We start from the raw sequence: 14934 nt of genomic DNA on the forward strand, positions 1-14934 counted from the left end.
ACCTCTGAACCACTGTTAGCAAAATTAAGGACATCAGCATCTACAGATTCTCTAGACGGTGCGACTAATGACCAAAAACAAATGCAGGCTTGTTTACGTGGCCTCTCTGTTGCGTGCTCTGTCGTATTAAATAATTTCCTAATTTAAAAACTTGTCATCACTGAAAATTGGCTTAGAAAGGTTCACAATTCCAGCTATGATGTGCACAATGTCATCAATAAAAGGAAAAAGTTCTATTCCTACATTTCCTCCCAAAATCTTGAATGCTTTCATTCGCTGGATTGCCCTCTCCACGTGAACTCGTGCTGCAGCAATGCTTTGATTTCTTTCAGCATCATCTTTTGAAAGCTGCTTTTTGGTCTTCAAAAAAGGTGGACGCACCATTTTAATGTGGTGTTCATGGCATAATTTGTCAATCAGAAAACCCTTATCTACCATAACACTGTCTATAGAAGGTAGAAACTTCTCCAACACTCTACATTCCTTAGTTATGAAGGAATCAGATGCCCTTCCCCCATAGGCATTGCTGACATAGCTGATGTGTCCTCCTGGTGTCTCACAGACAAGAATTTTAGCTGTGTATGTACCTTTATACCAACTGTAAGTCAGCAACTGAGACTCCATGTCCTTGGGCCTCTGCAATGGTATCTCAGTACAGTCAAGTACTGCGCGTACAGTGGTGTAATCTTTAAAGTACACAGTCATATTGTCAACAGCTTCTTTTGTTGGCCAATAGACTGCCTCTCGCAATATTGCTGCAAGGACTGTCACACTTGCTTTAAAGATGTCGGCTGCAGTGGTTCTATGAACACCAAAGAGTACACCTAACACTGAAAATGTCAGGTTGTGCTGCAACTTCATAAACGTGAGCAGCACAGCGTCTTCATTTGAGATGCAAAATCCCTTTGCATGTGAAAGTAGTCTACAATCTGTGTATAGGTCACACAAGTTGTAGAAAAGCTGGAAGAAGGTTAGACCAGTAAGAACAATGAGGGCTTTTTCATCTTGGATTGCAGCAATGCTTAGTGGCTGGCTCCGCACTGCGTCAAGGGTGTTGACTTGGACACCAATGTCAGTCGTAACTGTAAGGACCTCGGAAGGTATGGCTGAAGTAGAAAATAATAATTATTATGGGTGTTCCCATGAATTAAAAATACAGATTAACCTTTGTTCTTAGCGCACCTTGGCTGCAGGTTTCACTGGAATCTTGTTCTTCATCAGTGTGAATGGGGGGTGAGCTGGTGCTGGCCTGGGGGTCAACAGCCAGTGTTGCAGGATCATCTTTATGGAAGGTCTCGGCCAGAGGTCTGTCCTCTGTAAACGAGAGGTCTGTCCTCTGTGCACACTTAAAGCACATAGCATATTACCCACAACAAATATGAAGCAAAATGACTTGGTTAAGCACCAATTCTAAATGTATATAGAAGAGCATGTATTACCACAGCACAGCAACAACATTTCAAGCTAAAGGTAGAGATGTTCACATTCTTTCCTTTCTAACTAGAACTGTTAACAATACTTGGTTTGTGTGGATTCGATTTTTTTACTTTGCATGCTTCACAACTGGCTGCAAAGAATGGTGACATTTACTTTTGCTATCATACTATTTCATCGCATACAAAACAATTTTTTAGAGGGAAATATTTATTTACTTTCCTCCATCTTGCAGGTTTCTGCAGAACTGATTTACGAAAATAATTCTTATAGGTACTGACGTAGTATTTATCATTACTGATAACTTTACACATTCTCATCTAGTCATGTTATAAACCATTTGAAGTTCGTGCGTACTTTTTTAGACATATGCACAAATTGTTCCTCCAGTGGGTTAGTTAACGGCCACATTTCTTACAGTACAGGTGACCACATTTTGCATCACTACTCCAAGTCTGGTGAAGACCGCAGCATCTTGGCACAACTATCAGAACATTGTGATTCACCATTACATCATAACCAAGATTTGGCAACAGCACTTCCTTACATACTACTTTAAGCTTATTATAATGTACAGTTGTAGCTAGGTCCTTTTTCTTGATATGCTGACACCATGAGAACTGGTCATGCACTGTACAGCAGATCTTGCATATTGGGAAAAATGAGTTATTTTAGGTGCTGTTACCCTTCGACAATGACTTGCGTTTACAGTTTAGCATAGTGCTTGCATGAAGCTCTCCTGTTGCCCGCACACTGAAACTTAACATGTATTCTAGCTGCAATGGACTCTGATCGAGCAGAAGTAAATAAAATACCCATGCGCAGTAGAAATTAGTGTCGGAAGATTACAAGTATCATGAAGCATGATGCAAAAATGCTTGTTTTTAGCTGAAATACCCTCGAAATGCGAGAACCAGGGAAGGCCGAGCAAAGATCAAACATGCCTCACAGGGCTTATCTGTTGTTCGTTTCTCGCTGCCATAATTACAATTAAATGGCCTGTTTACAATACTGGTACACATGTGCATCAAATGTTTGAGCCTTCGTGTCAATAAAACCAGGAGCAATACGAACATTTACGCATAAGTAAACCGCCACCGTAGGCAGGGTATTGATTGTGAATCTCGGCTCGCACAGCACTTCGCTGTTTTTTTTAGCGCATAGCGTTTCCGTCAGAAGAACGCAAGCTTGGTTGAGAGAAAATTATTGCTACAATAAATGCAGCACACATCAAATGAGCCGCAGCCACAGCGTTTAGCTCGCGATGCACATCCACCAGCAAACGTCGTGTAGATATTGCATTCAACGAGTCTAAACAATGACTTACGTATCTGCAGTCGATTTTGCGGACGCTGAGGACGGAGCGGACGATCAAGAGGTCGCACTGGAAGGTTCCGAGATGGTATCGCACCTCGTAAAAGCCAGCGCCTTTTCCAGCCTGCGAGTGATAAGCGTCTTTAGCCGGGCAGCGCGCGCGGGCGAGCGTCTCCGTGCGCGCTTTCTGCTACTCACCGAACATCGCAGCCCCGACGCCGTAGCAAAAATCTTCCTCGCGGAAGTGCTTGCTGCACACACGAGCTGTAGCCGATGGCTGCTTGCCGGTTCTTAGTTTCGTGATCCAAGCTTCACGAAGCCTCTTGTCCCGTGGGTATGTGTGAAGGCTGACATCGGGCTCCGTTGCGTACGTCCGGCACTGCGGCACCGTGCAGTAGCCTACCATGTTGCGTGCCAAGGCAGCCACTACCTATTGTAGTGCTTTCAAGCGTTGTAAAGGAGGCACTCGAAGCGGGAAAATCTCGCCGCTAAATGAGGTCCGAAGCGTACGAGGGAATTTAGACTTTCGTTTTCAGCTCGCTTCGGCGCTCCCGAAGCAGCCGACGCGGCCGCTATGCCCACGTGATCCCTCATAGGACGTCACGTCGACGGTGGCGCCAGCTTTTCCAGTGGTGGAGCTCGAGGCCAATACAGATCCGCCGCCACCGATCTGGCTCTCTGATTGCCACCGCACAGGGCGAACGGCAGCGGCAATTTCGGCTCGGGCGGTGCACATATACAGATCCGCCGCCACCGATCTGGCTCTCTGATTGCCACCGCACAGGGGTTGCATTGGAGGAGGAGCGAAGAAAGGAATTAAGTTCGAGCCGGCGCTTTGACAACCGGAGACTCGCAGGAAGAGGGGGGAGGGGGGCGGCGTGTACACCCAGCGGCAAACGATGGGGGCAGAAGCGCGCGCAGCAAGCGGACAACACGATAAAGGGAGGAGGGAAGAGATAGCAGCGACTGACTGATGCCGCGTACGCCGATAGTGAGTTAACCCCAGCTGCGGAGTTGGTTTCAGGGACAACGCCGCCGATGCCGACACAAACAATATGATACCCTCGCTTCCGCAGCGCTAAGAACCAGGTCTAGCCGTGGGAAGGTGGTCACGTATTCGTCGACGTGCCGGGGCCTACGTGAAATAACCGGCGCGTCGGCAACTGAAGAGCACCCTATCCGCCACACAAGAACAGGGGGGGGGGGGACCCTTTCCTCCTCTTTCTGCATGGCGGCGACGGTGTTCTATGCAGTCACGTTATCTTGACTCTCTAGCGGCGTCAGCGGCATCCAGCGGTATCAGTCGGTCGCTGCTAGCGCTGGGGGGATGAAAGGGGGGCGGAGCTGGTTACGAGGCCGACGACAACGCCGACGACGACGCGAAACCCAGGAACGGACGCCAAAGAGCTGCGCTCTAAAAATTAGGATGCTGGTTTTCGGGGTGCCAATACTGGAGTTTTTATTTTTCGCTCCAGGGAGCTGTGCTTCTGCTGCAGCAGAGGCGAGTTTTGTGTTGTGTCCATTGCCTCACTAAAGACTCTGGACTTCCGCGGTGAACCCGCGGGTGTACGGCTAGTGGGCTTCTCCCGACTGGGGGAAGCCCTGCGGGCGGCCGACTGAGAGGCCGGCGCGCCTTTGTTCAGAGGTGGCAGAGCAGCCTTCTCTGCGTCTGCCGGGGGCGGGAGTGGCCCTGCCTCGGGCTTTGCCTGGGCGGTGGCCGAGGCCTGGTGTGGTGTGCCGCCCCTGCGCACCACATCGGCGAAATTTGTTTTTGCTTTGAATTGAAATGTTGAGAAGTGTCGTTTTCGTGCCTCTTGATAAGTTATGTTTTCCTTGGTCTTGATCGTTATAATTTCTTTCTCTTTCTTCCAGGTCGGACATGATCTCGAGTACGCGGGGTGATCCCCTTCACAGTTCGCGCACAGTGGTGCAGCGGTACAGTCCACGGATTCATGAGCATTTGATGAACATTTGGCACATGTTTGGCGGCCACGACAGCTCTGAGAGCCATGGCCGAATCTTTGACATTTGAAACATCGTCTCGGATTTGGAATGTATGGTCTTACAGTTATTCTAAGATAGCCTACTTCTATGGATTCGGGGAGTTGGCTGGAGGCAAATGTCAGGACTAGGTGTTTTGTAGGTATTTCCTTGTCGTCTTTTCGGATTTTCATACGATGGACTTCGGTGACATTCTGGTCTTTCAGACCATCCAACATCTCTTCTTCAGAAAGGTTGAGGAAATCGTGCTCAGATATTACTCCTTTGACTGTGTTTAGTGAGCGGTGAGTAGTTACGGCTACCCGGACGTCTCCAAAGGACACTAAGGTTGGGAGTTCCGAGTATTGTGCTTTGTCTCAGATTTGGAGGAGTAGGTCGCCACTGGCTAGCTTCGTCACCTTGTAGCCAAGGCCGACGGCGTAAGTCAGACATTTTGATACTATGAATGGGGACATTTTTCGAGCTGGTTGATCTGGATCTTCACTATGTATGACACGATACCTGGGGAAATGTTCGTTTGTTTTTTGGAAGCATTGGGAAGTTATGTCCTCGGTCCGCACTCTTCTTGGAGTGCGATCATTTTCTGATAGAGGTGGAGCCATAAAGTGCGTTTAATGTTCGGTCATGATGCCAGCCGCCCACCATGGAGCCCAACGAGGGGACGGGACAGGAACTCGCAAGCAAGTCCTGCCCACGCCAGCTGTACACCTCAACTATAACCTAATACGACATAACCAAGGTAGGTTAGCCACACAAGGTTAACCCTTGCCGCCGGGAAACTAGGAAGTGAGGAGAAGTGAAGAGAAGACAGGAAAGTTGAACAAGGCGATAGAGAAAGACGAAGATTGGAGAGGAGGACAGGAAAAGGCGACTGCCGATTTCCCCCGGGTGGGTCAGTCCGGGGGTGCCGTCTACGTGAAGCAGAGGCCAAAGAGGTGTGTTGCCTCCGCCGGGGGGCGTTAAAGGTCCGAACACCCGGCATCGGCTCAACCCCCAGGATCCCCCTTTCCCCGGACACGGCTAAGCCGCGCACGGCTACACGCGGGAGGGTCCAACCCTCGTGTGCTCGGGTACAATGGTGTCGCAACACACCAAACGCCTGCTGACGAAGACGCCCCTGCGGGGAATTGGAAAGTGGTCGCTCCCAAAGCAGTTCTTCAGAACACTCCACTCAATATACGGAATTAGTGTACTCGATACTATACTTAAGTCTATTGATGAGTACGTGTTATGTGCCACACTGTAGTACGTCGGCTCTTTCTTGTTAATTATACATGCTCCTGAGGAGGAGAGGAAGTTTTCAATTAGGCGACCTCTCGCATCGCAACGAGTCTCCCCACAGAGTGTTATGTGCGTTGAAGTCGCCGACAACTATGTAAGGTGCCGGAAGTTCATCTATATAGTTTTGGAATACTGTTTTGTGACGTTGGTAATTCGGAGGAATGTATATGGAACTAATCGTGACTAGTTTGTTAAACAACACTCCTCGGACAGCAACTGCCTCTAGGGGTGTACGAAGTCTTAATTCCCGGCAAGCAACACTTTTGGCAACTATAATGGCCACACCCCCGGACGACATGACAGTGTCATCACGGTCTTTACGAAAATAGCGTACTGTCGGAGAAAATTAGTTTGTGTATATTTGAGGTGCGTTTCTTGAACACACAGCACATTTGGTCTATATTCATGTAGGAGCTCTTTAATGTCGTCGAGGTTATGTAGAAGTCCTCGCACATTCCATTGTTGTATTTGTGTATCCATTATGCTATATGTGTTGGGTATGTTGGGTATGCGCAGGTATGTCTCCACGGCACACAGAGGGCACCACCATACAGCAATCGCTGGGGTTTCTTGAGTCGAATCAGCTGCTACACAACCTCGATGCAAGCATCAACATAACTAAACACAGACTTGTGCAGTGGTGGAGCACTCTGCGGGGCTGATCGGCGAATGTGGGTGTGTGCGCGTGCGGACACCTGTTTTGTTTGTTGGTTTTTTTTCTTTTTTTGGCTAGGGCGCAGGCTTATCTGTGCCCGCCTGTTAGAAAGGGAACAGCCACACATCATCATCATCAATAGAGAGGGTTGTTGAACAAGCGCTTGGAGGCGCAACCCACCAGCCCATTTCAAAGGAGATGCTTATAGCATCCATCCATTTATGCGGATCATCCCAGCATTCCATGCGTTTGTTTTTCTTCCGATATTTTGCACGAGGATCGCACGTGTTGGAGCGCTTGGACGCATCGAAATAATGGATCATGCAGGCTGGGCTTCTTCGCGTGTGTGAATGCCAGCCCAGCAGTGAGTGTTTTGGTGAATTCGATGATTTCTGGAGTGCCGAAAACGCAAGGCATGTGTTCATGTTATGGTCTCTCTGCGCTGAACAGATGTGAACACAAAGCAATTACGAACGCGGCATTGCTGCTGAAATTGTTTATCGGCAAAGGGTCTTTAGTTTTCTGTGTGGACATCGCGTGTATCGACTACAAGGCATTTTTTTTTTCAATTCAGCATGTGTCATTCACGAATTAGGGTTCGAATAAGTGTGCAAAGCATGACATCAAGGAGACTATTTTAATCCGTGTGCCTTCAGGCGTTGAGCCAATAGTTGGATGCCGTCACTCAGCACTGGCATCTTCCACTGTACTGCTGTATATTGCGGGACAGAGTATACTTTATCTGACAAGGTAGGCATACTGTAGGCTGCATTTCGTAAGCCGAAACTACAGTTACTACCTAGAACTGTATCACAGTATGTACCGCAAGCTGTCAGCTTTGACGCAGCTATGAGCTGTGTATAGGAAGTGTTTCATTGACTCGTGATAATTTTGTTGCGAAATTGAAATGATACTTAAACCTCACAGATTGTTTCGAAAAGTATGAATTTCAGACCCCTCTGGTGCTTGCTTGACGAATTCAGCCTCTGAGGTGGCTCAAACACCCAGTCAAAGTAAGAACATACTCTTGCAGCATGGGGCACAATAACCACAAGCAATCAAATATATGCACAATACATCAGTGAATGAAGTGGAGTGCAGTATATTTCTGAAGACCTCAAGTGGCATTAAACTGTGCAGCTTACATTTCTCAACATGCTAATATTGACCTTCTGTGGTTGCTTGGTGGTTATGGTGTTGGGCTGCTAAACACGGAATTTCCTTTGTAATCATGCTTCATGCCCATTTTTTTTTTCAGGAGAATCTCAAGGTGCAAAAAGTTGTAACCAGAATAAGTTGGTACTTTGATGAATCTTGTGCTGCAGTCTTGGAACTGCTATGCACTGGAAACTCTAATATACCACTAAACTAGGAGCTATACTATGCTAGGAAATGTCGCTATACTGATTTATGTTTTTCATGTTTGCAGGCCGTGGTTGTGAGTGGACCGTAGGTGAAACCAAATTACCTTGAGATTATTACGAACAGTACTTTGGACGAGTGGGACCTATGAAAATATTTCGAAACAGAAAGAAAATGTGGTCACAGATAGCCTTCAAACTGAAGGAAACTCTTGGAGTTCTGAGGAATGCAGACCAATGCTGCAATGAAGCGGAAAAAGACAGCAGTGGCACACAACACCATGTCTGGAAACTCCCCAGCACCAGTGCCTTTTGAGGATGAAGTTGAAAAAATTCGCTGGTTTGATGACAGCCTGGAACCAGCAGAGCTACGGGACAGCCATGGGATCATTCCACAAAAGGCGAGACACAGCCCCCCTCCTCATCACTGTCACTCTATTCGCAAGGCAGCTCCGACAACACCACTGATGAACCTGTCAGTGTTTTGGAGAACTCGCAGCCAAGTGCCTCACAAGGATCTACAGATTCTATCAAGAAATTGTCGAATGCGAAGAGTGCGTGAATATCAACTGCAAGAGCAGAATAAATAAAACAGTTTTTTGAGAGATGGAGCGCCTCCAAAAGTTAAAAGACCAAAAAGCTGCTTGTTAAAAAGAGAGAAGATTGTGACATGAAAAGAAACAGTACAGAGAAGAAATTAGAGAAGAAGAAGCTGAACGACACCAACAAAAAATAAAACTGCCTAAACGTGTCTTAGGATTGCCTGGAGCTAATTAGCACTCATGCGTCGGAGTGGTTGGGATGTATGTGCAATGTGATAATAAATTCATTTTTTTTTCTACTGACAAAGCTGTTATGTAGCATACTGTGCTTCTCATTCATTTGTATTTAGTATAGTACAGTGAATTTTTCTTTTAAATGATATTTTCACACGTTAAGTGGCTCAATCCTCGTGTTCGCCGCCTTTTACGTTTTTCTATCACTATAGGTGGTTTCCCTGCAAATTTACGTGAACTAACAAGCAGATTACACTCCAATCTGATGGGAGAATTACCTACAGTGTGCATGTACACTACTGAAACAAAAATAAACAGAGTTCAAATTTGAATATTTTGCACAAGGATTCCTAAATTGTCAAATGAAAAACTGACACCATTATAAATAAGCCAAATAAAGCAATAAAAATGGCATGTTCCATGTGAAAATGATTCCACATGAAAGTTAGCCTTGTGGATATAAGTAGCCAGCAAGACGGGACGCAAGGCAAAAAGCTTTGATGCAGCTAAGACCGCCCGGCACCCGTTAATCACATGACAGTTTCTTCATAATAGCCGAGAACTCGACCTCGCTTTGTATAGGCTCAAGAGCTAATGGATAGAACAGAACTGTACCGGGCTCGGGACACATGGTACTTCTGTGAGCGAGCCGGGCCCGAGAAACTGGCCCGTGCAGTGCTAACTATACATAACAAAGAGCCATTATAACAAATGTAGCAATTTATTACACTCCTTATACACCTGCCATTTTCATGAGTTCATTAGTTGTTGCACATCACTACTTTTGCAGCACTGCTTCCAGCACCTTGCTCCTTTTAATTTCTCCCAGTCTGCACAGCAAAGTTTCTTCGGCAGTCTCATCCATGTCATCGGTGCATGAATGTGGATGCCACTGGACATCTTGAGGTGATACATCACTTGGTTCATCTGGCTCCAAATTTCCGCACTCAATGCATAAGTTATGCAGTATGCAACAAGCAATAATAAATTTGTTCAGCGACTGTACAGTACGCAGCTCAAGGTAGATTAGTTGATGGAACCTTTTCTTTAGGTCGCTAAAACTGTTTTCTATTAGCACCCTCTTTGCTGAAAACTTGTTGAAATCCATGTGCGCCTTTGACAAAACTCCAGTCTCTGAAAGGAGTCAGAAAGTACAGCCTGAAGAGATAGGCCGCATCTCCAAGCAGGTGGTACGCATTGTCCTCGCATAGTTTGGGAAGTTTCTTTGAAAGTGATGATAGCTTGAAGATTCGAGAACCGTGAATTTTGCTGGAGCTTCCAATGCAGGTGTCAATTGTCTCGGCCGCGGCAGGCAAGCGGGGGCCCGCGCCCAGCGAACGCGCGGCGAGCGCCCGACGCAGAGAGGGAGACGCGGAGCTAACTGCTCCTGATGAAAACCGGAGGACTGAGCCGGCTCGCTGCCGTTTATTACAAAAAAGACTCCACTCGCCAGATGGCACCTCCTGATTGGTCCAAGCTCGTCACATGACAGAAGGGGGGTGCGCCATCTAGCTGGACTACTACAAAACATAAATGTATGATAACACGGAGATCTCGCAGGGGGCGACACTATACCACATCATACCCCCCCCCCCCCCTGGAAACAAAGTAAGCACACAGTGAGACGCGCACTTAAGTCCAAGGACAATTCAGTTCGTTCCCCCCACGTTCACACACACGCGCACCAGTTTCACACAAGGCACGCACTTAAGTCCACAACAAATTCAGTCCGTCCCCGCCCAAGTTCACACACGCGCACCAGTCTTGGGCACCAAAACACAGGCGGTCAGTCAAAACAAAATCCGACAAGGAACACGGCACAAGACTCGCTTCACCGCAACAAGGAACACATTTTATACCTGTGTTAATAATCATCGAGCCACGGAGGCCGTTTTCTGTCACGATGAGGACGTGTGCGTGCCTCAGAAAAACTTTGGGGGTTGCGACGCGTATCGGTCGACTTCGAAGACCCAGTCGTCCCACTACTGTTTCCCTCCCCCTGGTTGGGCAATTGAATGTAGGAGTCGCTCAAAGCTGGAGAGGGTTAAAGCCCCTTAAACTTCGTAAAGTAGTGCCACGCTTTGAAGAACGCCGCCTCCTCCTCCAGCGCTCTGGCCGAAGCCGACGCCGCGTCGCTATTGGCCTAATGGCATCACGTGGCCCCTTGCGCCGGCTTCGTTTGTTTACTGTCGCGCTTCAGTGCCATCTTTGCTCGAGAAGCGGCGCTTGTTGGCGGCATTCCTTCCGTTCCTATTCTGTGTTGTTTTGATCTTGTGAACGCCTCGAAGGATGTTTTGTGGCAAGTGCGACGTCGCTTCACGTCATTTTCTGTTACCATGACCTGCTGCGCGTTTGGATGCAAATATAGCTTTAGCAAAGGCAAGAATATGTTCGCGATACCTTCCGGTAAGCGCATCGCGTTAAGAAGGAAGACATGGCTTCACCGAATCGGGAGGGAGAACTTCCGACCAACTTCCTCCGCGCGACTATGTGATGTAAGTTGTGGCTCTCTCAGAATATTGTATGTGCCAGGCTTGCGTATTGTGCTGCGGGCAATAACGTAGTAGATATTGCACAGTTCACTGTGCATGTTGTCATTTGTACGCACGCTTTAACATGATTATTACGCAACGTCTGCTTTGCTTATATGCGCACTACGTGGTCGTGTTAGTCATATCTGGTGCGCTTAATCGTTTTGAACGCCAACCGGCTAGAGTTCGCGGGCACGCGAGGTTGCGTGCGATAACGTGATTACAAAATTATTAAGATTCAGCGCAGTCCTTTTGATAAAATTTCAGTCTCTATCATGAAAGCGCCTCAGGAGAGCAACTCTCTGCCTTTAGTGGTTACTTACTAGCCTTCTTTAGATAGACTAGCTTTGTTTGCCAGATTTGTTCGTGTTCCTCGTTGGCGGTCGCCTGGTGGATTTGCGATACAGAGGCACCGATGAAAAGCGTGCGTGCTCTCCCGAAACCGTGGTACGCGGTGCGTTCGTCGTCGAGCGACCGCATCATAAGTAATTGAGACGTATGTGCTAATTCGCGTGAGCTTTAAAGTGTGCGAAGCTTAAGATGCGGCGGTGGAGCACTCGCAAAGAAAACGTGCGGTCGCCCGCCCGTTCCCTGGCTGGTTTAGTCGTCGTTCGTGCTTAGTCGTTAGCTCGTTCGTTCGCACGCTCGTTTAGTCGTTTGCTCTCTCGTTTAGTTCGCGCGCTCATATAGTCGTTCGCTTGCTCGTCTATGCCACTATTAGTTTCAACAGTCATTATGCCTAATTGAGACGCGCTTGCTGTAGGACTCTTAGGCTGGTGCGTTTATGTACGCAATGAGACAATAAATGGTGCACACGGACTTGTGACTACAAAGGCAAATCTGTAATGCATCTATGTGAAAATAAACTGTTAACTTGCAACTCGAATGCCGTTTCATATCATTTTAACCTATGGATAAAACATCATTTCACTTGCCGCAATTTCGGCCGCGTCATGGCGGGGGGATTCTTTGCGCGATCATGACTTCACTAATAAAGTCATGTCTCGCAAATGTTACTTCGAAGGGAGTGCAACCGTCCTGAATGCATGCACCTCAGTGCAACTCGGTTCGCGACAAGTACGTCACTTAGTGAACGGACGAACCAACGCACGATGACGTGTTATTCGCTATAAGTCATTAACCTGAAAAAATTACTAAAGGCCACGGTGGTCTTGTCTGAGATTGAGTCAAGCATTGTTATCGCGCTCCCGCTTCGCGCACGAATGCTAAAAATTCATTTTATTTTCTTGTGTACGCACAGTCCCGACTCGATGATCGGCCGCGGTATTTCTGTCGGTGTTGAGACACGAGAAACACAATAGCACCAGCGCCCACCTCTGAGGCTTTGCGCGCGCTTAGATTGGCAAGCACGCACGTTGGCGGCACTGTAGCTTGTAATACACTTTCGAAGCTCCAGAGCAGTGATCTCCGTCAGCCTTTGTAGGTCATAGCTCATACGCGCCGCGAATTCACATGGTAAGGGCGGCGCGGATTCTTTAGGCTGAGGGCTTGCTGGGAGCCAAGAGGTTGTCATTCGATGGTAAACGTGTTATTTACAACCATTCGCAACAAGATCTTGCGACACGCCCTTGACAAATGTTGCGTACCTAATTGTAGGGCACGCGATACATTCGCAGTCGTCAACGCACAGCGTTAACACTCCTTCAGACACTTTTTTAAGAAATAGTTATCAAAAATTGAAACAAAAGCTGCCGTTACCGAATTTGTACAAGCACCCGACTAGAAATTCTATGCTGTACACGAAGTTACGCGGAGCTGGAAAGCCAACGTCAACGCCTAAAGAGCACTGCCTTGCTATGCGTGCATTCACTCTGCGAAAGGTCGTCTGCTGCGCTCGAGCATCGTAGGCGGCGCCATGGTCGAGGAGGGAGCGTCAAAGAGAGGAGAAACAAGGAGGAGTGAAGGCGGAGGAGGAGAGTGGCACTACTTTACGAAGTTTCAGGGGTTTTAGAGAGGGTTGCCCAGGAAGCTCCTCTCGACGTCCCAACAAGTCCTGGGAGGCTACCGATTCCCCGACGGAATCAGAGACGACTGCTGACTGTGTAGACTAGGAAGTGATAGAGCCAGACGAACTACTTAGCTGATGCTTATTACTATGAAAGGACGATGTCACGACAGACGAGTCATCGGAATGACTATCCAGGTTTGGATATGAGTACAAAAAAATCTCTATCACTTGTACACAATGTACTATCTGCTGCATCTTTTATCAATAGGGTTAACTTAGACACATGCCACGTCTTCCCATCACTGAGTACAAAAGTAGATGGTCCTATCTGGGTTTAACTGTACGAGGTTTACTGTACTTAAAAAATCCTTTCCTGTTAAATCTTACTTTGACGGTGTCTCCCACCTTGACACGAGTTGCCTGAGCACCTCTACGTTTGTCTACACACTGCTTAGTTTGCCACTGTTTCTGCAAGACCCTGTCTTGAACTTGAGGCACAAGACTGTCCTGTTCCCGTAGATCTACAGAGCCGCATGGTTCCATCCTTCTTGCGCAGCACCACGAGTGGAGACACCCACTCAGAAGCCTCGACGCGCTCGATGACGTCGCAGTCCTCGAGACGTCGCAATTCATGTGTGACCTGGTCACGGAGAGCCAGAGGTAGTGGGCGCAACTTTGAAGATACTGGTTTCGCATCTTGCTGCCGATGAATTCGTTGCACAAAGTTGTTGACGAGACCCAACTAGTCACTGAAGAGGTGATCAAAACCCGGAGGCACACCTGTGGGGCTCTGTACTGAAGGAAGCGATGGTAGACATGTCAGCGACGTGCCGTCGATCTGTATGCCCAAGTGTTGGATGGCGTCTAAACCCAGCAGTGATGTTCCTGTAGTCGTTACGTGGAACGTGACGGAGCATGACATTTCGAAAAACTGGACAGTGGCTTGAAACAGGCCTTGAATGTCGATGCGTTGCTCGAAGAAATTTCTAAAGTCCACTGTTGTTTGTGACAGCCTGTGCTGTCGACCAAAGTGATTTCTAAAATCTTCGGCTGTCATGAATGACACAGACGCTCCCGTATCCACCAGCAGTCGCATGGAGACGCCGTTAACTACGACCTGAACTTCCAAATCTTTTTTAGTTTCAAAAGCGTTTACCGTCAAAACAGACGCGGACGGCTGCCCTGCGGCAGTTGAAGACAGCGTCTCTGCGGAAGAGACGTGTTGCGCTACTGTTCGGGTCTTTCGACATACCGAAGCGAAATGGCCCAACGTGTGGCAGGCGTTGCATCGCCGATTTCTTGCTGGACAATTCCTGTAAGACGCGATATGGTTCCTGCTGCCACACCGATCGCATGCACCACGGTTCCCGGAGAAGCCATGTGCGAAATGTCGACCATCTTGGCGGTTTCTCGGAAGAAGTCGACCCTCTTGGCGGCTTCTCGGAAGAAGTAGGTCATCTTGGCGGCTTCTCGGAAGAAGTCGGCCATCTTGGCAGCTTCCCGGAAGAAGTCTGTCATCTTGGCCCGTCGACGGAACGCAAAGTTGCGATGCCTCAATTCTTCGTACATTTTCGGAGCCGAACGCGCGGTTCGCTCGACTGACTGACTGAAA

General features: G+C 48.0%; 1 protein-coding gene across 1 annotated transcript; it reads right to left on the reverse strand.

The window, feature by feature from the left end:
* Positions 1–105: 105 nt before the first annotated feature.
* Positions 106–3221, reverse strand: LOC142570655 (uncharacterized). The gene is made up of 4 exons (XM_075679016.1): positions 2947–3221; positions 2762–2872; positions 1183–1314; positions 106–1106 (listed from the first exon to the last, which is right to left on the reverse strand). Exons 1-4 carry the CDS (start codon positions 3152–3154, stop codon positions 139–141), a joined length of 1419 nt encoding a protein of 472 aa, XP_075535131.1. The 5' UTR covers positions 3155–3221; the 3' UTR covers positions 106–138.
* Between the last annotated feature and the right edge of the window lie 11713 nt (positions 3222–14934).

This window comes from Dermacentor variabilis, chromosome 2 (genome assembly GCF_050947875.1).
Source record: "Dermacentor variabilis isolate Ectoservices chromosome 2, ASM5094787v1, whole genome shotgun sequence".
Taxonomy (NCBI): Eukaryota; Metazoa; Arthropoda; class Arachnida; order Ixodida; family Ixodidae; genus Dermacentor; species Dermacentor variabilis.

Bases quoted from the DNA above. Each gene is read 5' to 3' on its own strand.
- LOC142570655 (XM_075679016.1), bottom strand. From the start codon at position 3,154: ATGGTAGGCTACTGCACGGTGCCGCAGTGCCGGACGTACGCAACGGAG. The intron at 2,873-2,946 runs GTGAGTAGCAGA...TATCACTCGCAG, and splicing joins CGTCGGGGCTGCGATGTTCG to GCTGGAAAAGGCGCTGGCTT. The intron at 1,107-1,182 runs GTGCGCTAAGAA...TTTCTACTTCAG, and splicing joins CAGTGAAACCTGCAGCCAAG to CCATACCTTCCGAGGTCCTT.